Source organism: Rhodamnia argentea, chromosome 2, assembly GCF_020921035.1.
Source record: "Rhodamnia argentea isolate NSW1041297 chromosome 2, ASM2092103v1, whole genome shotgun sequence".
Classification (NCBI taxonomy): Eukaryota; Viridiplantae; Streptophyta; class Magnoliopsida; order Myrtales; family Myrtaceae; genus Rhodamnia; species Rhodamnia argentea.
In genome coordinates, this window is record NC_063151.1 from 5,140,511 (window position 1) to 5,167,411 (window position 26,901).

The 26,901-nt window shown below is 40.5% G+C and overlaps 3 protein-coding genes across 8 annotated transcripts; 1 reads left to right on the forward strand and 2 right to left on the reverse strand.

The window, feature by feature from the left end:
- Positions 1-4,825: 4,825 nt before the first annotated feature.
- Positions 4,826-9,380, reverse strand: LOC115750000 (OVARIAN TUMOR DOMAIN-containing deubiquitinating enzyme 2). Of its 4 annotated transcripts, none has more exons than XM_030687078.1 (9): positions 9,240-9,380; positions 7,855-7,938; positions 7,712-7,757; positions 6,832-6,940; positions 6,417-6,508; positions 6,234-6,296; positions 5,749-5,867; positions 5,164-5,239; positions 4,826-5,086 (listed from the first exon to the last, which is right to left on the reverse strand). In XM_030687078.1, the coding sequence occupies exons 2-9, from the start codon at positions 7,917-7,919 to the stop codon at positions 5,030-5,032; spliced, it is 627 nt and encodes a 208-aa protein (XP_030542938.1). In that variant the 5' UTR covers positions 7,920-7,938; positions 9,240-9,380; the 3' UTR covers positions 4,826-5,029. The 4 variants fall into 4 exon arrangements, with proteins under 4 accessions (XP_030542938.1, XP_030542937.1, XP_048130328.1 ...); XM_030687077.2 differs by lacking the exon at positions 9,240-9,380 and adding an exon at positions 8,846-9,065; XM_048274371.1 differs by lacking the exon at positions 9,240-9,380 and adding an exon at positions 8,842-9,065 and having other exon boundaries at positions 7,855-7,933.
- Positions 9,381-10,555: 1,175 nt separating this feature from the next.
- Positions 10,556-15,025, reverse strand: LOC115749988 (kinectin). 2 transcript variants are annotated; one of them, XM_030687059.2, is made up of 4 exons: positions 14,409-15,025; positions 13,578-13,703; positions 11,298-12,496; positions 10,556-11,246 (listed from the first exon to the last, which is right to left on the reverse strand). In XM_030687059.2, the coding sequence occupies exons 1-4, from the start codon at positions 14,838-14,840 to the stop codon at positions 10,946-10,948; spliced, it is 2,058 nt and encodes a 685-aa protein (XP_030542919.1). In that variant the 5' UTR covers positions 14,841-15,025; the 3' UTR covers positions 10,556-10,945. The 2 variants fall into 2 exon arrangements, with proteins under 2 accessions (XP_030542919.1, XP_030542917.1); XM_030687057.2 differs by having other exon boundaries at positions 10,556-12,496; positions 14,409-15,022.
- A 7,886-nt stretch (positions 15,026-22,911) lies between these two features.
- LOC115750026 lies at positions 22,912-26,835 on the forward strand. Of its 2 annotated transcripts, none has more exons than XM_030687156.2 (6): positions 22,912-23,293; positions 24,473-25,181; positions 25,293-25,527; positions 26,462-26,524; positions 26,606-26,666; positions 26,729-26,835. In XM_030687156.2, the coding sequence occupies exons 1-6, from the start codon at positions 22,987-22,989 to the stop codon at positions 26,731-26,733; spliced, it is 1,380 nt and encodes a 459-aa protein (XP_030543016.1). In that variant the 5' UTR covers positions 22,912-22,986; the 3' UTR covers positions 26,734-26,835. The 2 variants fall into 2 exon arrangements, with proteins under 2 accessions (XP_030543016.1, XP_030543014.1); XM_030687154.2 differs by having other exon boundaries at positions 26,720-26,829.
- Positions 26,836-26,901: the final 66 nt, after the last annotated feature.

Here is a 26,901-nt window from a genome sequence, read left to right on the forward strand (position 1 = left end):
TATGAAGCATTCTTTCTAGTAATAACACGTATCGGTTAGACCTTTCATGCAAAACACAATGTCATACTCTAGTATAACATATAACAAGGAGGACAGAGCACAACATGATAGATAGTACTACCACCTCTTCACAATCTTAAGTTACGTGAGAACAAGTTCATAATGTATTTCAAACAAATTGCTCTTTGAAGAATCGTGAATTCGGTTCTTCCAAGTACTAAAGGCAATTTTGACTTACAAGATTGTGATACTATCTTCACCACCATCCACGATGTTCATGCTTTATATGCGCGTAGTTGAACTCTAAGGTAAAAAAAAAAAATAGGAGTCAATTTATTATTGATTAATTGAGGCCATCCCAATTTGAAAATACCGTCTAAAACCAACTATAATTAAAATGTTTTACATCACGGGTTGCTTTTAGGTGGTTTTAAATCAAAGACGCCATTTCTAAGGCGAATAAATTGAAGGCAATTGCGAAAGAGTATATAATTGATTATGGTTATAAATCCGTGGTCTTCAAAAAGAGTACTCCCATATTAGTGCTCGCCACACGATTGAGAACAAAAACTATGATGTTAAATTAAAGGGTTAATACCACGAAAAATCCCAAACCGATACAATTCTAACAAATTTTCTCCAACTATTTTTTTGATCACAAAAAATCACAAATTGGTACGCATGTGACAAATTTACCCGAGTCTATTTTCTTTTTATCAGAAAAATTTTCAAACTGGTATACCTGTGGCAAATTTACTCTCCGTTAATTTTCGTTAAATTAAATTAATACCTCAAAAAATCTCAAATTGATACACTTATGACAAACGGAAGGTAAAAATCTTAAACTCATATACTCGTCAACCGCCACGTGTCATACAACTCAGCAATTTAACGGTACAATTTAATGAAAACTAACGGAGGATAACTTTATCACAAGTGTATCGGTTTGGGGTAAATTTGTCACGTATATATTAATTTGGGATTTTTCGTAGTCAAAAAAATAATTTGGGGTAAATTTATCACGAGTGTACCCATTCGAGATTTTTCGTGATACTAACCCTAAATTGAATTCCAACTAACTGAGAAAAAGTAAAAGACACGTGCACACTATATCATGATATTCAAATCGGAAGGAAAATTTCCGAAAAGTTCATCCGAAGAATAATTATGGGTGTACTTCTTATACTAGTGAATGTAACTTATTTGTGACCACAAATTTAAAGAAGTTATGGTAGTAGGAATATGTTATACTAATCTTAGAATCAACTTTATAAATTAGTATTAATATCTTCATTATTCGTCCTGACAATTAAAATGCAGTACACTTAGCAAAAGTCCCAAAGCTCTTCTCGAGCGCCTAAGTAGGCCAATGGTGTTTGGAAGACGAAAGCCCAATTGTCCCTTAGGTATAGTTGGGCTCCGAGGTGTGAATCCTATGTGGCCCACTCTGTGTTTGGTTTGAGTCTGTTAGGGGAAATTCTTTTTCGTATATTTTCTCTTTCTGTATCCTTTTTTAATTTCCTTTAATATGAATTACAACAAAATTCACATATCTTTACGCGCATAAAATACAATCCATTTTACCAACATTTTCTCTTTTTAATTTCCTTGAAGATGAAATACAGTACGTTTCACATATTTTCGAGTGGTTAATATAATGTTTTCTTCGACCCAAAAACAAAAGACTTAGACCGCATCTCGTGGTCTGAATTTCTAGTCGGGATTGAACTGGATAGGATAGGATAGGAAATTCAAGGATTTCGTCATATCCTATTTACTATTTGGTGAACTGCGGATATAAAGTCAAATAAGTACGGGCAAAGCGTAGTCGAAATCGATTCTGTTTTGATAAAACATTATAATGCTTTAAAAATTATTAAGTAATAAGTTTTGATGAGTGAGTTATTGTTGAAAAGAGATTTGCGCCATCAAAATTCGAGCACGAGATCAATTGAGCAGACCCTAGTAGAACCAGTGGCCTTGATTTGGAGTCGAATCCTTTGAGAATGACATGTTTGCCTTATTTGTTGCCCTGTCGAGTGAGTAAACAAGTGTTGAATAATAAAATTATGCAACTTCTTTTCACAAGTTGAAGATACATTAGTGCAAGTCGTCCAAAGAGCTACCTTGAAAGTCAATAATCAATCTCAAGTTTTTCACAACATGTCTAAACGCCTTTTGAATGTTGGAAAAGTTCAAGCGATTAAAGAACGAGATGCATGATTTCATATCATGCAAAACTATTAATTAAAGAATGAGGTCGTGCATATATTCGATTTTGCTGCTAGGGACCACAGCCTGGCGTTGCCGAAGTGGCAGCCCAAAGTGGTGAAGAGGCAATGGTTGTGGAAAAAATATCTTTCTCCTCATGTCTGCTCTATTGAGAAAACCTATCCAGGTTTATCTCACCCACTCCCTTGTGATATTTTTGTCCGGGTTTTATCTCATTTATCCTATCCTAAATATCTACCAAATACAAGACAGGATAAAATATGTTCTTTTTCTGATTTTTGTCCCGATGACCAAACGCAACCTTCTTGGATGGAAAAGTATTCATGGAATGGGTAGGCCGTGCTCAAGGCAAGTTACCCAACCCCTAGAAGCTGTTTATCCAAACTAATCAACTGATTCATCTGGCAGACAATTATTACTCGCATTATATGATCAAGTCCTAATGCACCGGGTCTTCTTTTGGCCAAAAATCCCAATGAAATGTGAATGAAGTTGTCGGAATGCTGGTGAGCCCTCTGGAAACACCTTACAGAGAAATTATATGACCCTGCGTAAGATAAGGGGCTGTCCCAAAATTGCATTCACAGGCTTCGTGAATACCATTTCCAATCTAGCAAGATGGCCAATATATCTGTTGATGGACTGATTATTCCTTAACCCTGATAATTTTTTAAAACCCTAATTATTCCTTCACCCTGATAATTTTTATAGTTCCCTGGATATTTATAACTGAAGAAAGAAAATCATCACCTGCCTAGTTCCTTCCACGAATATTAAGACCACCCTACAAAGTTGGCATACTTGAGTAATGTGAGGCTCTAGATGGGCATTTAAAAAAGTGGGTCACATTCGATGTTCGATATAGTTTGCTGCATCATTTGGTATATCAAATTTGTGAATTTGTCCTAATATGCCTAACATTTCTCTTCTTTCTAACATGATTTGCTTAGTACTTTTGATTACTAGAAAAGACCATGTAAGTGGTTCTTGTACGCCTGCTTGCACAAGCGGTATCATCTTGTAGTTGACCGACGAGTGCATGGCCTTTTGCTTCTTCAAGACTTCAGGGAAGGGGAAACTGGAAGAAGGATTCCCAAGTGCTGCGGGCATATTTTCCATCTGGAGTGCTTGGACGCATGGCTTGTCCGGCGCAGCTCTTGCCCCGAATGCTTCATGAATTAATATTGAGTGTGAGTTGCGAGAAGATTCGAGTTCGTCTGTTGACATATTGTAATATACGCGCATACTGCAACATCGAGAATTTTATTTTCTGAAAATGCTTGGTCTGACTATACATTAGGCACGATAAGAGAGTAAACTGATAACTCGACAAAAATATTACTCGCTGTTGAAATATAGAGTAATCAATTGAATTTGATGAGCTAACTTTCCGATGCTTTGTATCGTATCGATTGAATTTGTACTTTTGCATCAACGGTCGTGAATACATAGACCGGCTTCATTGCTCGTATGTGATTTCAATAATCAAATAATGAGAGTCCAATAAGCATCCATTAATCTAATGACAGTCAACTTCAAGTGTGTCTCTACTTTGTGTCATAAGGGGAAAATTTTAAATAAGGGCAAGAAATGCTTTCATTTTTTCAAATAAGGAAAGGCTTGAAGTGCTCAAATCATTTCGAAAAAGGGCATCGCCTAGACATTTTCGCCTTTTACTTTTTCACATATTTTCCTTTTTTTGTATTTTTCCCTTTCCCTTTTCCTTTTTTTTTTTTTTTTGTCTTCTTCTCTTTTCCCTCCCCGCTCCGGCCATCGCCTGCCTCCCTTGCCCGATGCCTGGCCTGGCATTCCTCGCCGGCATCGGTCGAGGGTAGCCCTCGCCTTGGCAAGAGGCAGGCGGAGGGGCGTACCTCGGTGAATCGGTGGGTGCCGAGCAGTTTCATTGACCGCGACGGGTTGATGATGGTGCTGGAAGCGAAGACGAGACGAGGAGGAGTAGGGAGATTTGCTGATGCCTTGGGAAGGTGCACGGAAAGAATCCCAGGATTCTGCTAGATATGCGAATCTGGTCGCTTCCTTCTTGTTGTTGTTGTTAGGATGGGGAATTATTAATTTAAACCATCATCGTCAGCGAAATATACACAGAGGATCGATGAATTCTCCCCCGCCCATGGAGATCCCTCCCTACGCCAACCATCACCACCACCACCGTCGCCGTGAACCACCGAGATACACCCCTCCACCTACCTCTCACCCAGGCAAGGGCTACCCTCGACCAATGCCAGCTAGCGAGAAACGCCAGGCCAAGAGTCAGGTGAGGGTCGCCTAATGCTAGCCCAGGTGAGGGTCGCCCTTGCTCGAGGCTGAGACTAGCAACGGCCGAAGGGGAGGAGAAAAAGAAGAAGAAAAAATAATAATAATTGCAAAAGTAAAAGGATGAAAATGCATTTCAACTAAGCCCTTTTTTAAGGCGATTTGAGCACTTCAAACCCTTATTTGAAACAAAATCCATTTCAAACCCTTATTTAAAAAAATGAATACATTTAAGGTCCTTATTTAGAATTTTTCCTATCACAAGAATTGCTTCCAGAAATAGGAATAAGCTCATTGAGAAAGTGGGAAGTACTCACCGTTGAAAACTTTGGAAAACATTATGATTGAATCATGAAATTCATTCTTTTCTCCTTGGTACAACTCAATTGCACTAACATTTCAAGATCATTTTAGTTGTCGCTTTGATTGTGCCATGATGACAAAACATATAAACTGATCTGCAAGGCTAAGTCCAAGACGAGCTCCCTCCGAGAAAAGCAATACATGTTTCATCCACAACTTGTCACCGGTATTCCTGAAAATTGACATGCCCTGTCGCTTGCGCGTGCTCCGCGGCCTCCTGGTACAAGAAGACAAGTAAGACCCCAAGAAAAGATTAAGCAAACACAAAATCGTGCTCTGTCACGAAGAAATGACCTTCTGGCCGACGACTCCAATTTGGCATACTCCACAGCGTAGAGTGAAGTTGGCGGTATCTGTATACTTCCTTTTCCTGCATAAAAGGTGGTAAAACCCTTGTTAATCTAAGAAAACAGAACTAGAGCGTGCTCTATCAACATAGTCAACTCAGATTTCCATTAAGCGCTTTCACCTAATCCATCTAGATATTTGAGCATAACCGCACTTAATAGAAATCTATAGCTTCTCAATAAATTATATATGGAAAATAGAAGTGCAACAGCAATAAGATGCCAATCCAAATTATCCAACGCAACAACACTGAGCTTGCGTGTGTCATCAGCAACCCTATTCTAAGTGTTGAAGGCAGTTTATCTCGGCCCGCCATGATTAATTTCAGATGACTCCACGGCCAGCATGGCAGTCCTATTGGTCTCTTGACTTGAGGTATGTAAAACGTCAAGTTGAGTGCCTTTAGCCACACAATCTTCGCCCATCTATCTAAGGTTGTATCACGCACACAGAAGCTCACATTTGCTTCTCAAAGTACATGAAAAATCCCAGACTAAGATATGGGGAGAAAAAGTTGCTGAGGAACACTACCTCTGCTGCTCCTTGATAAAATTAAGGGCAAGTGCCTCTATTGGACCAATTGTCCTATCTTTCGGCACCTCAAATATAGTCTGATCGAAATCCTCCGGAGCTCCCTCAAACGGTGAGATCTGCATGAAGAGAATGAATGTTTTGAAATTCAACAGCTAACAAAAGAAGAACAAGTTAAGTGCCCTTGATCAGTTTCGTTCCCCAAAAAGCAAGATGACTCTGCTAGCGAAAAGAGCCCATCCTACACATCACTCCCCACTAAATCTCCATACTTTTCCCAACCCAAAATATCTCATTTCCGAATCTTTTCAAGTTTCTCATGTATGGTGCAGAAGAAAGACTAATCCATTTTGCAACTAGACCCTATCAATAGTGCCCTCAGATCTGCACTCCTTTTCCAACTACGACGCTATTTCCTTAAAGATAAATATGTGAAGAATACATAATTAAGAGATAAAGCATAACTGCACAGAGAAAAAGCATACTACTAGTGCATCATAATGAAGCCCATCATAAACCAGCATGACCCTCTCACTGTACCTCATTTCCTGTCATATAGCAAGCGAAAAACGTTCAGTCATGTCCAATATTCAGAAAAGAAGGGACAATATCCCCATGAGATACTCATGCTTCTCGTTCTAAGACATAGTTTCTTTAATGCTCTGTACCTGACCATACAGATCACAGCGTGTTGTCTGGATGTCATATGCCGCTATTTCACGTTCATAGTAGTCTGCTAGTATTGAAAGTTCAATAGCACCTACCAAGGACGATATGCATTGTCAGATTTAGACAGTAGGTTAAGATTCAAAAACCTGGAAGAATCAATTAACTTGCACATGGTTATTCATTTGCTACCAACTCATGTGCAAAGATTAAGTCACGTATGGCATAAAGCGATGGACATAGATAAAGATCATGTTTGAAGTACTTGAGAAGTCTATCTATCCCCGTGCGTAACATAAAAAAGATAGCAAACAGCAATCTTGACCTCTTCTGTTTACTGTATCATCACTATTTCTATCTTCCTTTCCCTATCATTAACAGAAAAAAAAAGAGTATGCCTGCTTTTCATCAACAAACCTCCCCACTTCTCTGAGTCTTGAATCCAAGCACAATATACTTCATTTGGCTTTCCCAGAAATGCTTCTGAATATTTCTCGGGATCACTTGCTACAGTAGCAGCAATGACCTTCGTAAACCTAAAGATGAGATGTTAAGAAACGAATGACGTGTGAAAAGAAGAAAGCATAGAAGTACACATCTTGATGTAAATGCTAGCTAGTGTATGAAGCGGGCAATAAACCACTCATAACGAATTGACTATTGCAGATGCCAGCAACACAGGATATATACCAAATAAATGATCAAATAACAGTCACAATGTATAATATCAAATGGTAGATGGTATCAAGCCCTAAAGAATGTATAGAGTCCATGTGTTCCATCTCTCCCTCTCCTCTTCCTGCAATTAAACTATAGTAACATGCATCACATATGTGGGTTGAAGAATGTACAACATGTTCTGCAATAAGCTGGCACTATAAAACTTAGGCTGATATCTTAAATTGCTTGAGCATGCAGAGGAAGGCAGCCAACTTAGACAAGAGGTTCGAAAAGGAATGGCCACCCAAAATGAAACAGTGTATTTCTTTTACAGAGCTTCATGAGGGAATATGGTAATGCTGGTAAAACTGATCTGGAAAGACACTTCATTTAACAAGTTGGAAGAGAAAAAAGAAACTTTGGATATCACAATGACATATGAGGAAATGAAAGGCACAAGCAGACTAGAGAGTACAAGCACATAAGAACTGAAAGGTAAAGATAACTGTCTTTTTTCTCTACCTTACTGCCACTAACCAATATTGAATTCACATATCAGACTAGAAGATGGGTGAAAAACAGAAAAAGTATGTCACCTGTCTTAACTCATGGGTGAAAAACAGAAAAAGTATGTCACCTGTCTTAACTCAGGAGCCTTGGTTTTGTCATGGTCCATGAGATACCTATATTGGAGGAAAAGAAAGATGAAGGCCCCAATCTGAAATTCATCCTTTGACGAGAAGACTTAAAGTCATAAAGGATTCTAGGCATAACATTTACCCAACAGCATTAAAGAGGCAACTGTTGTCTGAGGGAATGACCCTTCTAGTGATGATACCTTCCATGGAAGATATATATGTCCAACTGGAAATAACCACAAAAATCATTAAATATCAAATTGAAGCCCGCTGTCTGACAGAGCCATATGACTGCATCATCATCATATCCACAAAAGCAGACAATGGTCAAGAAGTTTAAACTGCCTAAAGTAATGAAGAACAGCTGCGTAAGAAACCCAAAAGCTAGCAAATGCAGAAAAATCAAAATCCATGCAAGAACTACATAACACTAGAGATGCATATCCACAGTTCATGTAACTTACGATTTGCAAAATGAACTCATGAATGACAACATCATCAAAAACAATAAAAAAAAGATGCAAGTATCCAATGGACCGAAATGATAGAACAATCATATCAACCAAGACGCACAGCCCAGATCGATTCAGATTGACTACAGTACTTGCAATAACAAAAGACATGTGCTGGGTTATTCATAAGCTCATGGAACAAGAAAGACCACCAAGATCAATCACAGATAATAATCATGAGAACAGAACAGATATCCAAGGGATATAAATTATAGCTTCTTTCAAGCAAGATGCTCTTGCTTTGCGCTACCCAGTCTCTCTATTCGGACTTGCTACAATTCCTACGATGACCTGTAACATGAGCCGGGTTATTCATACGTAATGGAACACGAAAAACAACTAAAATCAATCCTGAAAGAACAGACATCCAATGGATTCGAATGATGAAACAACACTATCAGTTAAGATGCTTTAGCTTCGCACAACCCAGTTTCAATTTAGATTTACTACGACCCCAACAATCACCAACACCATTTGCTGGATCATAAAAATCCCAGGGAACTAAAAAGACGACTGAAATGAATCTCGAAGTAATCATTACAACTGAACAGAAATAAAAAAGGAGCAATTCACAACATCAAAGGAGAAAAAAGAAGGAGCACAAAAGCAAGAAAAACCCACCAAAACCAAGATCCAAAGCCCACCTAGAAGGCACCCGATTGGCGTGCAGCGAGATATAATTCCAATGGAACCTCAAAACAAGACCACACCAGAAACAAAAAGAAGGCGACCCACCAACAAATTCAGGCGATAACTATCGCGAATAATGGACAGAAGGAAGAACATGAATATTATCCGACAACAAAGATAAAGATCATGTGGAAGGCTCTAGATCTCAAACAGTGGGATTCTGCGAAAAGGAAAAGATACATCACGGCCCCACGAGATTATCTCGACGCACACGTCAGCTACTTTAGCACACGGTGATACGCTTGTGTTGTGCACGCAGGTTTTGTCCGACCCGAGAAGAAGTTTAAAAGAAGAAGAAAAAAAGCGATCGAAGAAGAAAACTCACACTTATGAGGTGATCAAAATGCAGGAATTGCGAGAGAAATGCTCCGGCGTTGCTGCTCCGATGTTCCGATTTTATGGCGCTAGCATCTAGTGAAAACTCTCTCCCTGGATGAAAACGGCACACTCCTTTCTTCCTATCGTTCGCGACTAGGGGAGTTTCAAGATTTATCTGGCTAAGAGCAAAGGACTTTCTCTTTTTTTGGTCGGAAGCAAAGGACGGGACTTGTCCGATGTTACTAGGGACTCCGTATTACAAAGCAGAAAGCAAAGAAAAATTTTGTTGAATAGATTCTCTTTTATGTGTGTGTATATATATTGTGGATAGAATAACAATCGATTTTGTTCGATTGTGACTGATGAAATTCAATTCATCTAGTTAGTTACTTACATATTTTTAAAAATGATTAACTTGCGCCTCAACTTTATTGAATTCAAAAATAACGACGCCCTCGTGATACTTATTGTGGGAAAGCAAATTAAGAATTTGCTTAAGCATTAAATTCTACGATTTCAAAACTTATTTCGCTGAATTGGGGTCATTCTCTTGCATGTCATTTGCACGTTTGCCACCTCAACTTTATTGAATTAAAAAATAACAACGTCCAATACTGACTGTTTAAACCTTTTGATTCCAAAAAATAAAAAAAATTTACTTCTTTCGATAGTTCGTGATTAACTTATTGCGGGAAAACTAATTAAGAATTCGCTAAAACATTAAATTCTAGGATTTCAAAACTTAATTCGATGAATTGTGGTCATTCTCCGTTTGCCCACTTACATCGAGCATTAGCACATGTTCTAAGGTGGGAACACTCGCCATTAACGTTGCAACATGATCATGGAGTCAAGTCCACAGTAAAGTTACCTCGCACGACAGTTTGTAAACACTCTGAGGTGCGCTGTTGCATCTTGAAAGGTGAGAGAGGACATTGATTGGATAGCACGGAATCGCCTTGGAATGATAGAGATGCGTAGCCAAAAGGAAAGGAACAAAGAAACCAATTATCAAAATTTCTATAAGAAGATAAACAAAGCAACGCAAAAGATTCTTTTCTCATTGAAATTCCTACTTTTATTTGCTAGTTGCTACTTTATCTTCCAAAAGAGATGCCCTAGCAAAGCCATGGAACAGATCTTTCGCTCGACACACCGCATAAAATCCATTCGCAACCGCCGTGCAAGCAAATTCACGCATGAAATCACGAAAACCTATGTCTATACAACAGCAAGACTTGCTTAGGTTTTTGCTGATTTTACTGGTTTTTCAGCACTCGTGACGGTAACTAAAGCCCACTTTGTTTAACATTACCTGAGATATGCAAAAACCTGCGGAAATATATGATGATTATGATCACCTAGTTTACAACAAAACCCGAAATCGTGGTCACATACATAGCATCTGGAAACTGGCCAGCTATAACCACTAGACGTTACAAGATTGTTTCTACTCCAGTTCCAGTTCCAGATATACATTGCTGATGGCGGACCAAGAATCTCGAGCAATATCGAGACGAAGATCATAATTCCTAACCGATTTCTCCTAACTAGAATCAATTGAACTATTATTGGAAATCATTCAAAGGTGGGCGCAGGAGTGCTGGTGAAGACCCCTGTGCTCTTTGCACATCCAGGAATGTGTATTTTACCAGACTCCGACACATCAATGTGAAGAGGACCACCTTGTTTGGCCGCAAGGGAAATTCGCAGCTACATTTTCTGTTTCAATACATGCCGTAACTGGATCTTTTGACTTTCCACCCTTGCCTCAAGGAGCTTAGCCTTCAGACTGATCTTCTGCGCGCCACGAGGCCATTCGATGCAGCCTTTCATGCCTCGAGTAATGTGGGGATTCCCTGTATCAGGAGAACTCCATTGGCTAACCATATCAGATGGGCTACACCCACCCTTACCCGACCCATGATCAGGAGACATGACGGCCCCATTGGATATCCTCCCATTGGACAACATCCCATTCGTGCCCTCCACCGAGACTATCTTGTAGTTCTTCCCATTATTTGGGCATGATCTCCAGAGTCTTGCTATGGATGAAACTTTCTTTTGTTGCCTCGTAGGAACCGAGCACACTTCACTGATTTCAGTTACTGGGGTTTCACTGCCGCTAGCTAAGATATTCCCATTTTGCTGGATATTGTTCACGGATGGGGCACTCCCATCTGGGGAATAGCTTGATCCCTGGTCTTCAAGGTTGCTCACAGTTTCCCATCCACTCTCATCTTCTTCTATATCACCATTATGACCAGGGAAAGCCGTGGGATATCTGTTGATGTTGTCCTTTTTCAACATGTTCACTTCAGGGCTCATGGTGCGAATTTTTGAGGCACGGCTTGCAGGACTGTAAGCTGTGCATTGTTCAATCTCCCTCTCATTGTTTTCACCAAAATTATTTACTTCTTCAAGAATGGCGAATAAATCGTCAGGATTGGGAGGCTCGTAAGAGAATTCTTTCATGTCTCGAATATTCATGGAAGCAGCTGCCTGCCTAAGTAATTCTGCTTCTCTGATGTCCTTCACATCTGGGGTATGGTTTCTTGATTTTAAGAAATTCTCCAGATCAGCTACCAAACTGTTCATCTGAGAATATTTCTGTTCAAGTGCCACCTTTGCATCCACAAGTTTCATCTGAACTCGTTCTTCACGCCAGACCTCTGCCATCTGCAACATCTTTCTTTCCTCTTCTACTTCTTCCCGCAGTTTCATGTATTCCTCCTTCATTGCCTCCATTTCAGCCTTGTCTTCCCCAATCTCCTTTGCCAGCTCGTCACATACTTCTTCAATTAGTTCTCTGGTCTTTCTTTCTTTTTCATAATCCTGCATTAATCGCTTCACTGATAGCTTGGCCTCGGCAAGTTCATCAACCAATTTGGAATTGACAACTTCCATGCGCTGGCGATTTTTCCTTTCTCGATTCAGATCCAATTTAATATCATCAACAAAGGCACGAATCTTCTCATGTTCCCGTCTCCGCCATGCTGCCTTCTCCTCACTGACTTTCTTTAGAAAGTGCTCCAGCTTTTTCTTCGAGGAACGACGCTCAGTTTCCAGCTCTATAATGCGCGCCCGAGCTTGTTCAAGTTCAGCTTCGAGTAAAGAAATCGCTGATACGGCACTCACTTGTTGATTGAGAAGCTTCACGTGGCTGTGAATCTGACGTACATCATCAGGCACTCTAAAAGAGACTGGGTCCCACTTAGTTACACCCTCCATAGCAGAACTTGATAATTGAAAAGAAGGCTCAAGCTGCCAAGGAAAATGGATCTAGTATTAGGTGCAGAAAAAAAAGAAAGTGAGAACAGCAGACAGGACCAGAGCAGCACCTCCCTGCCTTTACTACATGAAAGCAACTAATACACAACAAGAATTCAGGCTTTCCTACTTTCACACATAAAACCAAAGAGATAGTGGTACCATGTTTCGCTAAAGAGGAAATTAGGAATGATTCTCATCTGAGCAGATACATCAAGCAACTCATTTTTTTTTTTTTTTTTTTGGTAAGGTAAGTGTGTATTGGACTTTTCAAAGGGCTAGGTACAAGAGAGAAAACCGGACACAAAAAACCAAGAACCATGGGTGACACCATGAGTGCCGGAGATGGTTCAAGGGTGAACCGGTTGCAAAATACTTATGAACAAGAAGGCTGCATTAGCCAAATTTTGGTAAGCAACTCATTTATACTAAACCAACAATTCAACAATTTATTCACGTGAACAGAAAAACTTCTACTCAGATTGTTTCAAGGCTTCTTGAGCAGTCAAAAGTTCCAGAGTTGGTCAACTAGCCAAATTTTCATGCTAAAGAAATTTGATGACTAGTCCCGCACAAGAATCGGGGAGAGAGAGAGAGAGAGAGAGAGATTTGATGACTGGTAGTGCGGAAAGAGATTTAACGGATGAAACAACTCATTTTCACTGCTGCTCAGCAATTCAGCTAATCATTCAGCTAAAAAGATTTGATGAATCTGGCAAGTTACCAGGAGTCGAAAGTTCTCCCGGTCTCTTTGGGGCTAATTTGAGGATTTTTTTAAGAGCAAAAAGGTCCAGGTGCTGGTCACTATTCACCAGCATTTTACTGATCTGCAAGATAGAAAAATTTGTGCTCCATACAGTATTAACATGCAGAACTCTCAAGTAATGACTTGATATTCATGATGATGATTGTTCATCCGATTCAAGTCTCTGGCTGCTTATTATCTACAGTATATCCTTCTCTTAAATATTCGAATACCTTATGCCACGTTTCCTGTTTCTCCTAACTTAGATACAATTAAACCAACCCTAATGTCATAACTAATACCCAATTTTTTATAAGCAAAGAGTCCTACCTTATGCGAAAAGCCATTCCTTGTGCCAGATACTGAATAAGGACTATCAAGATCCTTTGCATCTGAGTTGTACACCTTCCCGGTTCTGTTAAATACAAAGGGAGATCCAAAGTGTCCAGCACCAGACTGCATGGAAAAAAACAAAGATACCAATCAGCGAGCTTAAGCTGCATCAAAGCAGCCAATTAATTGCATAGACACAAGGAAGCGAACAAAAGCAGATAGAGCATAGTATGCCTGCTCCAAAAGACCAATCAGACTGTTGAAGTCGCGAAATCGTGAATTGTACTCGAGTTTCATTACATGTGCACATGAAAAAAAAAAACAAAACAAAACACCCAAGACCACTTAGAAGACCAGCACAAGTCCAAACACCCAAGACCACTTTATCAAGAATCTTTAAGAGCGCATAATAATCTACAGCCAAGCTTGAGAAAAGCACGCAAACTTCAAGCTCATCGGAGATTCTAAAGTGATGAACTAGTCAAGATGAGGCCTTTTCTACACAATAACGCTCCTTGTAGATAAAGTACATCAAAAAAGCAATGACTCGGCAAGCATAGATTGCAGCCGTGATCAATACTACCTAAAAGACAAGTTCTTAATTGCAAAATCAAGTAATCAATAATGTAATTCCGCAATGGTGAAGCGTTAACAAGATTATCACACTCATTGCCATTTGCTTCAGAATCACTCCTTCATCATAACCTCTCGCTCTAGGGCTTATAAATCCTGGACTCATTCACCCACCCTCCGATTCTGAAATCCTTCTGATTTTAGATCCTTACACATTGTAAAAACCATAAGCGCTGAATGACAAATCAAAACTACCTGAACCCGGACCTCATCTCGAACGCTACCACCTGTGTCTCCGCCGTGACCCTCGGCCCCCGTCAGCTGCAACCGCCAGAGCACGGCGGCGAGCTTCCTCGACGAGACCGGGGCATCTGTCCGCTGGCTTCTCCGACGGGCCTGCGGCAGCGACTTGCTGTCTTCGCCGTCGCCGTCGCCGCCGCCGCCGCCGGCAGGGGGGTCATTCCTCTCTCTGTCCTCGGTCTTCCACTTGAGAAGGGGAGTCTCGGGCCGGCTGCTCCGTCTTCCGGCGGGATCCCCGGCCTTCCTCAGGCGAGCCTTCCGGCGAGGAGTCCTGCGAGGGGTCTTCGCCTGCGGCGGCAGATCTGAGTGCGAGGGTGGGTTCGGAGCCCTCGGAGAGGCGGTGGCCGGGACACTCGGCCGGATTAGGAATTTCCCGGTGATCTTCATTGCGCGAGGCTCGATTGGCCCATTGGGAGCGTCAAACGCGACTCTCTTTCCAGCTCTGCTCTGTGTATCTGCGTGGGCGCCCGCGCGTGAGAGAGAGAGAGAGTCAGTCTGAGAGAGTAGTGGGATGAAGAGAGGGGCGTACGGAGATACGCTAATCCATATGCACACAAATGAAGACGGTCCAGGATGGGTAGATGTAGATGGTGAGTGTGGACTCCGTATGAATGTACGTAAGCACATGTGTATGTATGGTCAACGACGGCCGATGTGTGATCCCTTTGCATGACCTTTGGGGGCAAGTTTGGATAGTGGTATTTAATGAGAAATCCTAACTCGAGCTTCAAATTTATGTTGTAATTTATGATGGACCTATTTGGATAAAAAGTTTGGATACTGGTATTTAATGAGAAATCCTAACTTAAGCTTGGGATTTAATGAGAAATCCTAACTTAAGTTTGTTTTTTTTCTTTTTTTTGTTTGGACAGAAGCTTGATCTTGTGCTATCCCACATTTGATGAGCCATATTTGTCTAGCTTGCAAATGATGTAATTCACGCTGGGCAATCGCGCCACACCAACATCTGTTGTCTACTCCGATGATGGAAGGCCACCATGGGAGGGCCGTTGCCGCCGCCGTAGCAATCGGCCATTCGTCTTCGCTCATCCTTACTTGTGACTCTCGGATCTCTTGTCACCCCTCTCCAACGTGTGTTACCTCTCCATTGCAGCATCATCGTCGCGTCATTCAAGAATTGAGGGCTAGCTGCCGATGAGCCTAAGATGTAAGCCCAACCTCGAATGTGGATCGAACTGAGGTCACGTGTGGTTGGTGGCAGCCATAGCTCGGTTTGTCGATGTGCTAACCGACATCAACCCCTGGCTAAGGAGTTTCAAAATAGCGGGGAGGCGGTGAGAGACGGGGGAATGGGCGGTCATGGTTAGATGAAATGGTTGCTAGTGGCGTTGTTGAGTTTGGAGGGGAGGTGAACACCTGAAAGAATGTATCGCAAACCAATTCGTAACGATCACACAGATAATATAAGAAAATTGGACGACGCATGGTTTAGTCGGGTTCACCTCGGAATAGGGCTACGTCCTACAAAGATATTTCACTATGATTTAGGTTTACAACCGTACAATTCATTACAATTATCAACCAAAAAAACGAGTAAATATATATGCCATAAACCGGCCTAAAACCTAAACTTATCCGAAACCCCTTTAATCCCTCAATAAATGGGTCAACTTAAACAAAAGTCCAAAACCGTTGTTGTTTCAGAGCACTTGCTCCCAAACCCCCGCCCGCTCACCAAAGAACGGGGCGGCCGTCAGCTCACCGGGGAGCGGAACCCCCGTCCGCTAACCGGACAACGGCACACCCGTGTCGAGGGCGCCGCCCCCGAACCCCCACATCTCATGCGCAAGGGTCACATGTCATCGGATCATAATTCAATTTTCCTAAGCTCACGTGAGCGTGTTCAATGTGAAAAACAAGGGTACCCAAAATATTTGCCAACTCCAACAACGCCGAGGGCTCGAACGGAGGCAAGGCGACAACCGCCAAGTGGGGCGGGGCAAGGTGAGCAAAGATCTCCACGGTGGTACATGGTGGCGGTGGATATTAGTGTTTCTTATGCTAGCGAGTTCTTGTTGTGGCCGAAATTATTCTTCTCCTCAATGGAAAAAAACATTCACTTCAAACCACACCTATCGCCAAATCTCCTTGATTGCAAAATTTCTCGAATGCCTCAGTTCATCAACCGTACCACTAAACCGAGGATGGTACAACCTCAAACCTATAACTTCTAGAGTTACGGTTGCGTCACAACTCGAGGGATAATTACTAACAAAACTCTGGATTTATCTTACTTGCATCAATTCATTCTTAAACATTTTAATGTTGCCACTTTAGTTATAAACATTTTGATAATTTACTAATTGAGTATTTCCTCCCAAAATTAACTGAATATCGCTAACATGGACGTTTGTCGTTTTAAGTGGCACAACCGAAGTTGACATGGCCAATTTTTTGTAGTTTTGCAATTTTTTTTCCTTTTTTCTTTGCTTTTTTTTTTCCATTATGCAATCGAGAGTCATCGACGACTCTTGTCGAGTGCAAAGACCTCGCCCAGACTATGTGAGGGCTACCTCGCATGCGTCCGCCGAGGTCACGATGGCCCTACGTGAGGTCATGGCGGCCTCACCTACCATGAGCAAGGGACAGATCCAGATTGAGGACCTTCGTGACCTTGCCCAAGGCTATTGCGGCCTCACTCATTGTGGGCGAGGCTTTCACAGCAGTCTCTGGTGACCATCGCCTGTACAATGAATAAAAAAAGAAACAAAGAAAAGAAAGAATTCGAAAATGGAATTTGAAAACTTTTTCTTTCGGGCAAAATTAGCTAGAAGGACTTAATTGAAAAATTACAAAAGGTTGGGAATTAATTAGTCAAATTAAAAATTTTATTACTGAATTAACGCAAATAAGTAAATTTAAAAAATTTTAAATGATCTTTCCCTCAGCATCTTTCCCAAAGGCGGGAGCTGCTCCGACGACAGATCTCGTATTGTATTTATTTCTCTGGCCTGTCGACCACGCGTGAGAGAGGGCATCCGAGGAAGCAACCACGTGGCACCTGATGAGTCGACACATCAGCTAGAATCCTATGCATTTCCCATGCATTGCCCACAAGCCGACGAATCGTGTCCACATGGGGCGTCGCATTCACCAGTGGGAGTTAAGGTCCGGCTCGGTCGGGAGCGAGCCCCAAGGAAGGTCCATTATAGAATAGCAAAGCTCACCGCGGGGCTAAGATTTAGATCTAATCTTGATGTATTGTTTAGTTTATTGAATGTGCGATGTCGAGCCTAATTATTGTTATTTTTTAGCAAACTCCCAACTTTAACCGTTGAAGATAGATCGATAAATTATATATGTATTCGGTCCCGGAATCTTGCAGCTAAACTCTTTAACATTAGGCTTTAACCTTTTTCTCTTATGATGAAGACCTAAACCGAAGACGGATAAGAGAGTCGCTAGAATGATGATCGTGCGTACTTAGGATACGTCGCTCTTTGTCATTATTGTGTCGCGGGAGATAAGATAACTAATAGATCCATAATGAGATGATTATGATTATGTAAATGATTGGTTATCGTTAAAAAAAAAAATCTTGACTTAAGTTTTACCAACAAAATGTCTGTATAATATAAATAAGGAAAAATGACACAAATTGTTTCCAAACTTTGACTCGATATACAATATAGTCCTTAAACTTTTAATTTATTCAATATAGTTCATAAACTCTGACTCAATATATAATGTAGTCCCCGACATTTACTTTATTCGATGTGGTCCACCCCTTAAACTATTTCAAAGTGTTCGATGTTGTTTCTGAACTTGAATTAAATGGATGAAAATATTAAATATTCTCATATAGTTCATGAACTAAATTGAACATGTGCCAAAATCCATGAATTGTATCGAACAAATTGAAAGTTCAATAATCATATTGCATATTGAACTCAAGTTTATGGATAAAAGTAAACAAATAAATAATTCAGAAACTGCATTACATCTCGAGTCAAGATTACGAATCATTCGTGTCATTATCTTGTCATTATCCTTATAAAGAATTTCACACAATGGGGATTTTATGCGGTGGGCCCGCTTATTTGGAATGCCTCCGTTTGGATGGATCATTTGGAATCGGCAATGTCTTGGCGTGGGGGATTGGATTCCTCTGACGTCGAGACTCGTACTATTTTTCGTCGTGTTGGAGATGGTTTTTTTCCTTTTGCAAGTCTAGGGGTCCTCAACATCAAGTAATGAAATAGCCTCAAACATACGATAATACAACGAGGTTTTCATATGGTATAAAAACAAAATAAGAATGAAAAGAGATGCACATAGCGCATAACATTTTGTCGCAAATTATTACCTAATGTAAGTATACTCTGGAAAGAGATTGAAAAGCGAAGTCCCGACAAGGATATATAAGTGCAATTCGCCTTGATGTATTATTTTTTTCTCCACAAAAAATCCCGAATTATCAATGAGGAGAGAGCATAAACCTATTTATCTTACCGTGACTAGTAGGAAGTGAACTTTTTTTATTTTTTTTGGTCGCAGAAGTGGACTTCACTAGTGTTGGGGTTTCCATGATTATCGTTCTAGTTAATTAGTAACATTGAAACATCTAAAAACGATAAGCCTTGATAGAAAAAACAAACAAGTGCAATGTGAACAGGAACCCCAAAATCTCTATTGTCTTCTAACTTTGTAAAGAATCCAATTCAATTTAATCAGTCAGAACTATATATACATATGTATAGGTGCATATATATGTGCAATTAAAGTTTGTTTGAAACTGGTTTCTTTGGTATTGAGTTTGTGCCATTTCATTCTTATGATATATAATATATATGGTATATACATATATGTGAGTGTGTTCTTTTTCCTGCTAGAAGGTGAGCATCCGAAGTTTAGGGTCGCTGGCGTGTCAATGTAGGATAAGCTCGCTCGGAAAGAGTTCACTGTTCATCAATCCAAGAGCCTCTCTAGACGAGCGGAATTAATTATAGTACAAACGGTCTGACCGGAGTGAATGGTGAGACAGCTCGTGCATTCTTGGAAGTTGAACCTTAGCTTGAGTGACATTTTTTTTATATATATATTTTTTATTTGGTTGGTAGCTCAAGTGATTGAGACCGCGAATACGAAATCTATGAGCATCTGCACATCGCGTCGAGAGAATGGACAAGATCGGGGGCCCGACAAATCTCGATCTCGTGAGTTGACTCGTTACTCGCGACCCCGTTTTGTACACGCGTGTGTACATGCTCGCTGCCCGGGGGAAACGAATGGGCCGGTCGCGTGGCTGGCCTTGCGTCACGGTCAGGCATCGTGTGATTCGATCCCGACCCGTTCGGTTGTGCTGTCCTATCTTTGCACTGTAGCGTAGCACGCTGGTCAATCAGTCGCGAATTCAAACAGGAGTAATCCGTAGGATTAACCCTCGGCGGTGCGAGGTCATATTGGGTGTCGGGAGATTGGTCGTTGGATATTCTTTCAAAGCTTATTAATGTTACGTTTGGTTGGGAAAAAACTCCACGGTAATTAAAAATGCTCTCCGGATTCATAAAAGTAGTTGGTTTTCCTATATCTAGTCATATGTGATTGGAAATGATTTTTGATGTTTGGATCTCATTCAAAAAATGATTTAACTTTCATCACTTTATCTGAGGCAAAAAAAAAAAAAATACATAATTTTTAAATAAATTATCATTTATGTTTTATCTTATTTTATTTTTTTATTTTTGCTTGTTCCTCGGTCGATGGCCGGCCACAAGCAAGGCCGAAGCAAAAAGAATAAACATATAAAATATAAGGCATAAAATGTAAAAAATTAAATAATAAAATATTAAAAAATCAAAATGAGCAGTTCAAAAAAGTGTTTTCGCCTTTTTGAATTTACGAATTCATTGTTTCAATTTTATATATGAATTTTTTGTTGAACGAAAAGTGTTTTCGATTGACAAAGTCATTTTGAGCAAACCAAATGAGCGAAAGTCCAAAAAACTAACTCCCGAAAAACACGTTTACTAAAATAGTTGCACCCTAATTATGTACATGCCGTTCTTGTTTAGCTCAAGATTAAATCCAAGTGCATGCAAGGTGTTTCATATGCATCTAGATAATCCGGAATGCAAGTCCAGTTTTTTCCTGACGATTGAATTGGCTAAGTTTCAACACGAGCCCAAGCAAATGCTTTTGCGTGGTAAGTCCTTGGTACCGTGGCTCGCAACGTTGCGTAACACGTGTCCGTTCACCTAATACGACTTCGACTTCATTTTCGCTCTCCATAAAACGGACTCGGGCACACTCTCGCGGTTCAATGCCTCGCATGCAACGCTCCTCGGTTTCGAATAGTATTCAAGACCCTCAACGCTTGATAAGCCAGTCTACCTACATAGGCTTTTCATTTAGTTCAGACATTGTCAAATTCAATGAACATGCAGCAAACCCAATAAATTTCCGGCAACAACATAGTATTGATTAGAAAGCCGCACATGGTCCAGAGGCAATGGCTTACTCCCTACATGTCAATTGCGTAAAAGATTCGAGAAACACCAATTAGGTGAGATGGACGTAAAAAGCTAAAAGCAAGTCAACCAACGTGCAAGTCTAAACATGCACAGCATCAAAGAATCTTACCTGTCTAACTTATTTTAGTCACCAGTGCGTTTTCCCAGGATGGTTTCTCGGATCTCCTAACATTGAGAATTCGTGTTAGGGATAACATAACCCCTCGTCGGATTGTCCATTTCTCATTGGATGGTCAACAATCAATCGCGTTAATAAAAAAAAATCTTCCCACCCAAAATTTTCCCCCTCTCAAAATTTGAATTGATATATTGTTGACCGTCCGATAGAAAATGAACGGCCCGATGAGGGATTATGTTATCCCTAACATAGATCTTTAATGTTAGGGGATCCATTTCCGATTAGATTACCCATGTGTGCTCCTGTTTTCATCCTCGCTTTGGGGAGACAATAAATCAGCAATTACCCTATAAAAGTCTTTCGGCCTTCAACAGCTAACCTAATTTGCCTGTACAGCTTAAGCAATGTTTTGGGTTTTTTTCTTTCTTTTTTCTTTTTTAAAGAAAGACATATTTAAAATGGATTTGGTGAAAGGGTCTTGTTAACTAGTCTTCAGACATTTGTTAAGCATACTTCATAAATAAATATTTTGACTTTCAATGCATTGATTACACGTGATACGAGAGAGATAACGCATTACAAGTTACAATTGTTTTTTAGATCGATCTTTCTAATGTCGATGTTATTCATCCATGTCCGGCATAAGTTCATTTTCCATCGAACTTATCATGTGCGATCCAATGCGAGCTTCAATAGCGTGCGTGTGTGGAAATGATCATAGATTAGCAGCCTTGATAATTATGCCTCCACTTATTTTTTTTTTCCTTTTTCTAGATTACAAAGATATTGGATCATGCTTTACCAAAAAAAAAAAAGAAAGATAATTGGATCATTCAAAGCAAATGAGGTAATTAAAAGAAGGGATAATACCACGAAAAATTCCAAACCGGTCAATTGTGATAAATTTATTACAAATTATTTATTTTAATCACAAAAATCGCAAGCTAGTATACCCGTGATAAATTTACCCTAAAGTAATTTTTTTTATCATTAAAAACCTCAAACCGGTATACCCGTGACAAATTGTAGACTTGCGACAAGTTTACCCTCGCCTAGTTTACAACGTTAAATTGGATTAAGACAACGAAAAATCTCAAACCGATACATATGTAACAAAAAGAGAGTAAAACCCTCGAAATAGTACACTGTCAACAAATCACGTGTCATTTAACCTAGCAATTTGACTATAAAATTTAATGGAAATTAATAAAGGGCAAATTCGTCATAAGTATACCAGTTTGGAGGGTTTTTTATAGCAAAAAAATAGTTTGGGATAAATTTATCACATGTGTACCAATTTGGACTCTTTCACGGTATTCACCCTTAAAAGAAACATTAATCTAAAATTTCTCGAGGCCTTTGACGTGAATCATTCTTTTAGATGCACTCTTTAAATGTTTTCAAGCCCAAGCATTGGCCTTCAGAAAGATCAAACGCCACTCTCTACAGTTAGTCGAGCTCGGTACATGAGACCAAGGAAACAAGTTGGCACGGTAGCTAAATTGATCCGACTACGCAAATGATGCTCGCAACCGATAAAATCGCCCAAATCGGCTAGATGTATGTGCACATACACACATTGCACTTGAACTGATTTTTGGTCAATATGAAACTACAAAGAATTAAATAGCTGAAACGAGACGCTAGATCAAGCTTGAAGTGATTGCTCTTTTGGGTTCGCCTTTGGACCAAGAAACCTTGAAATTTGATCGGCTAAGCCCATTAGCATTTCAAAAAAAAATTCCCTCGCGCGCCAAAAAGAATTGATTTTGAAGTGTTTTTCCCGTTTCATAGTCGCGCCATGTTGAGCCGGTTTGACCGCCCAAGCCGCCACATCGGAATCGGATCCATTTCTCTCTCACCGGGTCACCTCCATCTCCTCTGTCTCTCAGTCTCGCACACATACAGAGCCACCAGAAAAATGAGCGCTTTTGAGCTTCCCTCCTTTTCTCTCGGGCTCGATTCGGACTCCGATTCGGACCCTCCGAACCCTAACCCACCCCAGAATCCTATCCTCGACGAGGTGTCTCCGGTCAGCGACGGAGGGGAAGAGCTGGAACCGCAAATCGAGGACCCGGGTCGCGAAAACAGCACCGGCCCGCCGCGGGCCTTGAAGCGGCTCAGGCACGGCCTGCCCACCGAGTCGGAATGGAGCTCCGCTCGTCCGTATCCCGACACGTACGTAGATGACGAAATCGAAGAGTTCTCGTCCGATGAAACAATCAAAGGTACGAGCGTAATTGAATGATGGTGTTGTTACTGTGGAAACTGCATGCTTGTTACTTTGCTCGAGTTGGTTTTGCTCCTACAGTTTTTTGAGTCAGTGTTGTCCTGAACATTCGTGGGAGTTATACGTTTCAGCTTTGATTCGACTCATTACGTGTGTGAGTGTATCTGGTGATGAAGATGAATTCAGGTCTTGGAACATATTGATCAATATCAGGGGTTGCATTCATCTGGAGTTATTTCTATATTTAAGTGCTGTGAAGTTATGGATTATGATGGAAGTACCAGTTAAGTGATTATGAAAATTGCAAGTGTTGATCAAAGCAGGGAGGATTTACCGAAGATTTGGCATTTCGAAAGACGAGGCTTCACACGATTTATGTATTGCAATCTGTTCAATGATGGCATGGCTATACGAAACGTGGCATCGTGTATGTTTCCACCATTGTCTGGTTGATTACTCAATAGTTTACCTTTGTTGTTTAGGAGTTCATGTCGAAGGGCCTTCTGGTGCTTTAGTGTTCCATCTGAGTTCAGTTTATAAAACTAGTATCTGTTGGGGTGGTTTTTTTTTTTTTTTTTTTATAAATAAATCTTGGTGCTTAAAAATTGGCTCTTGGAAAGCATGAACTCTGCCACAACTGCAAACATGGCTCAAGTAGAGAATAAATTGCATATTTTCGTGTTTACTCTCATTTGATTCCCAACCGACTTGCAGTGTTGGAGTTGCAAATCTTGTTAGAGCTGATAGAATCCCCCATATATTGATTAATGATGAAGGAAGCATTTTTATATTATTGTGCTTGACGTTGAGGATGCACGCGGAGTGAAAAACTTGAATGAGCTTTTTCCTTCTCACTGGATCTAGTCCAACCAGTTTGTCTTACTATACATCCATGCAATTTCTGGTTGATAAATCACGGCTCTTGTCAGATGTGATGTTCATTGGACCAGTAAATAGAGATCAGCTGCCGTGCCTTATAAACGCCCCATCTCCTCCCATATAGTGCTTCTTCCAAGTGAGTGCATTTCTAGGGGAAGGGCTCTCGGATATGCATTTTTCAATGTTATCTATTCATCTCATCTGTAGGAGCAATACTGAAATTACTTATATGCCAGTTATATTGGTTGCATTAATCAATTCCCAGCTTGAATGTAACATTGTATTTCTGCTATAGCAGATGAAATGGCATCCATCCAGATTCACTCAGTGGGCAGCAGTTCAAAGGTTCCACTGTGTGGACGTTGGGTTAACAATGCACCTTCGTCAAGCCGCTTCAAAGCCATAAAAGGGGAACAAGTTTCAATTGACCACTCTGCCAGATTGAGAGGGAGCTATGACATACCCACGTTAAAACAAACTACTTTAAGTCCTCTTCGAAGGTTTCACTTGATTGATTCGGATTCTGATAGTCCATCCACCAGTGAACATGCCAATGAAGAAGCTGATAAGGCGAAGGTATCCTCCAAAGAGAAAAGCGAAGTTGCTGATCATAAACTCGGAAGTCAAGAGAGGAGAAAACTCCCATCTTATTGCGTTCCTAAGAATGAGGATCTATGGAGAGATTTTCATCCAACAAAGAGCTTTCAGATACCAACCCCAGCTCTGGATGAGGTTTGCGAAGAATATTTCCTCTCGCTGAAGAGTGGGAACAAACCTCCTCAACCGGCGGCTCATTCAAACAACAATGATAAAAGCTGTCAACAGACAAGAAATAGCAGCCAAAGTATTGAGCCTCGCTGTGATTCGAATGACAACTTACCTCCTTCTCATCGATACTTTTTTCATGATAATCCAAGTATTCAGAGCTTAGTCCGCAGTCGTCTACCTCACTTTTTCCCTCTCGGTGGTGCCAATAGTAGCAAGCAGCCATCGCTCATCGATTACATGTATTTCACCTCATCCTTATCCACTTAAAGCAGCTGCTTGAACACCCATATCCGTCTTAATGTGTCATATAATTGTAACCACATCAAACCTCTTTTTTTTTTTTTTTTCAGGAGTCAATTTGCGAATGGAGAATCTTCTCAAAAGCAAGCACTACGGAAAACTGATTCTAAGAAAAGCTCAAAGGGGAGAAATAAATCAAAAGCTCACAGTGCTGAAGAAATCACAAGCACCAGAAGCTGGGTGAACCCCAAGGACACTTCAACTCCGCAGAATGCTGGGAAAAGACGAGTTCATGCTGATGGAAAATCCACAGGGCATTGGTATACTGCAGCTGGTGGGAAGAAGGTTGATGAAACTTCTGTTTGTACTTTTTTCGAGCAATCTCATCTTGTTAAATTCAGTAAATTGTTTGTAGTGGATCTAGAAGGAGAAAGTGATAATTGCTTGATGTGCTTATCCCTTACGTCAGACAGACTTAAGCGTTCTCTTTCCTTTCTTCGGAGTGTTTGTCATTTGTGCTGTTACATGCTTAAATCTATCTTATCAGCATTAAGAGCTTACTCACTGCTAATAACCTGCAGTCGCAATGCTACTATTTAAAATTTTGTTTTCACTAGACTTATTGACACTCAGTATTTCTAGACATGCATTAGGGCGAGTGTCTAAGAGATGATATTATAGATTCTACTTTGTGCGGTCTTATGAGAAGAATTTAATGTATCTAGTGCTTAGTTGTGTGACAGAACAATATTTGCAGTAGTTGCAGCTTTCAGTTGCCATGCAGCTTTCAGTTGCCATAATTCTGTCCTTTTCAAGACTCATGTAAGCACATGCGATATGTTTTCGTGGTCATTACTCCTGCCCGTTTGTTGTTTTTTCTTTCTGTTTTCTTTTTAAACTATATAGCAATTCTCTTGGATGAGTACTTTACCATTACGTTGCATGGTTAAAAATGAAGCTAAACTTGCAGTATAACTCTAAGTCAGGATAAGCACAAAGGCCGGAGGGTTGTTTCCTAATTTAAATAGATTTCCTAATTTGATGTTTCCTATTTCTGTAAACATGTAAAACCCTTTAGATTGCTTCACTCTGATCTGCTGTGTTTCAGCAAACTCTCAGACTTCTGCCACAACACAATGTGGTCAGCCAAAAAGGACTAATTTGAATGCACTTCTTTTTTCATCTAGCGTTTGCTTCCGTTGTGCCCCTTTGAATGACCTTTTTCTGATGTCTATATGTCAAGGAGTTTCATGTCCTGATCGAGATTTCTATCCTTCAGGTTTATGTCACTGCAACTGGGGAGGAGTTGACAGGTCGAGGTGCCTACAGACATTACAGAAAGGTAACACTCAAAGCTTGTCAACTTCAAGAAGTAAGGTGAAATACAGGTGACATATGCTTCATGTGCGTGTGTTGCTGACAGGAGAATCGAATGGCAGTTAAAAAGTCAAAGAAGAAATCCAAGGCCAAGAAGGGCAAGAAGGGTTGACGCTTGGATTAACGTTGAGCTTTGTAGGCGTTGCCAAGGCCAAGAAGGGCAAGAAAGGTTGACGCTTGGATTAACGTTGAGCTTTGTAGGCGTTGCTTGTATTAAGAAGCAATGTATACTTCATACACATTTTTACTTCAAATTTGAAGGTCAATTTTTCCAAACAAAAAAAAAAGTGTCCGTTCGGATGTCCATCCAGTAATAAGCCAGTGGTTCTAGGAAAAAGATAT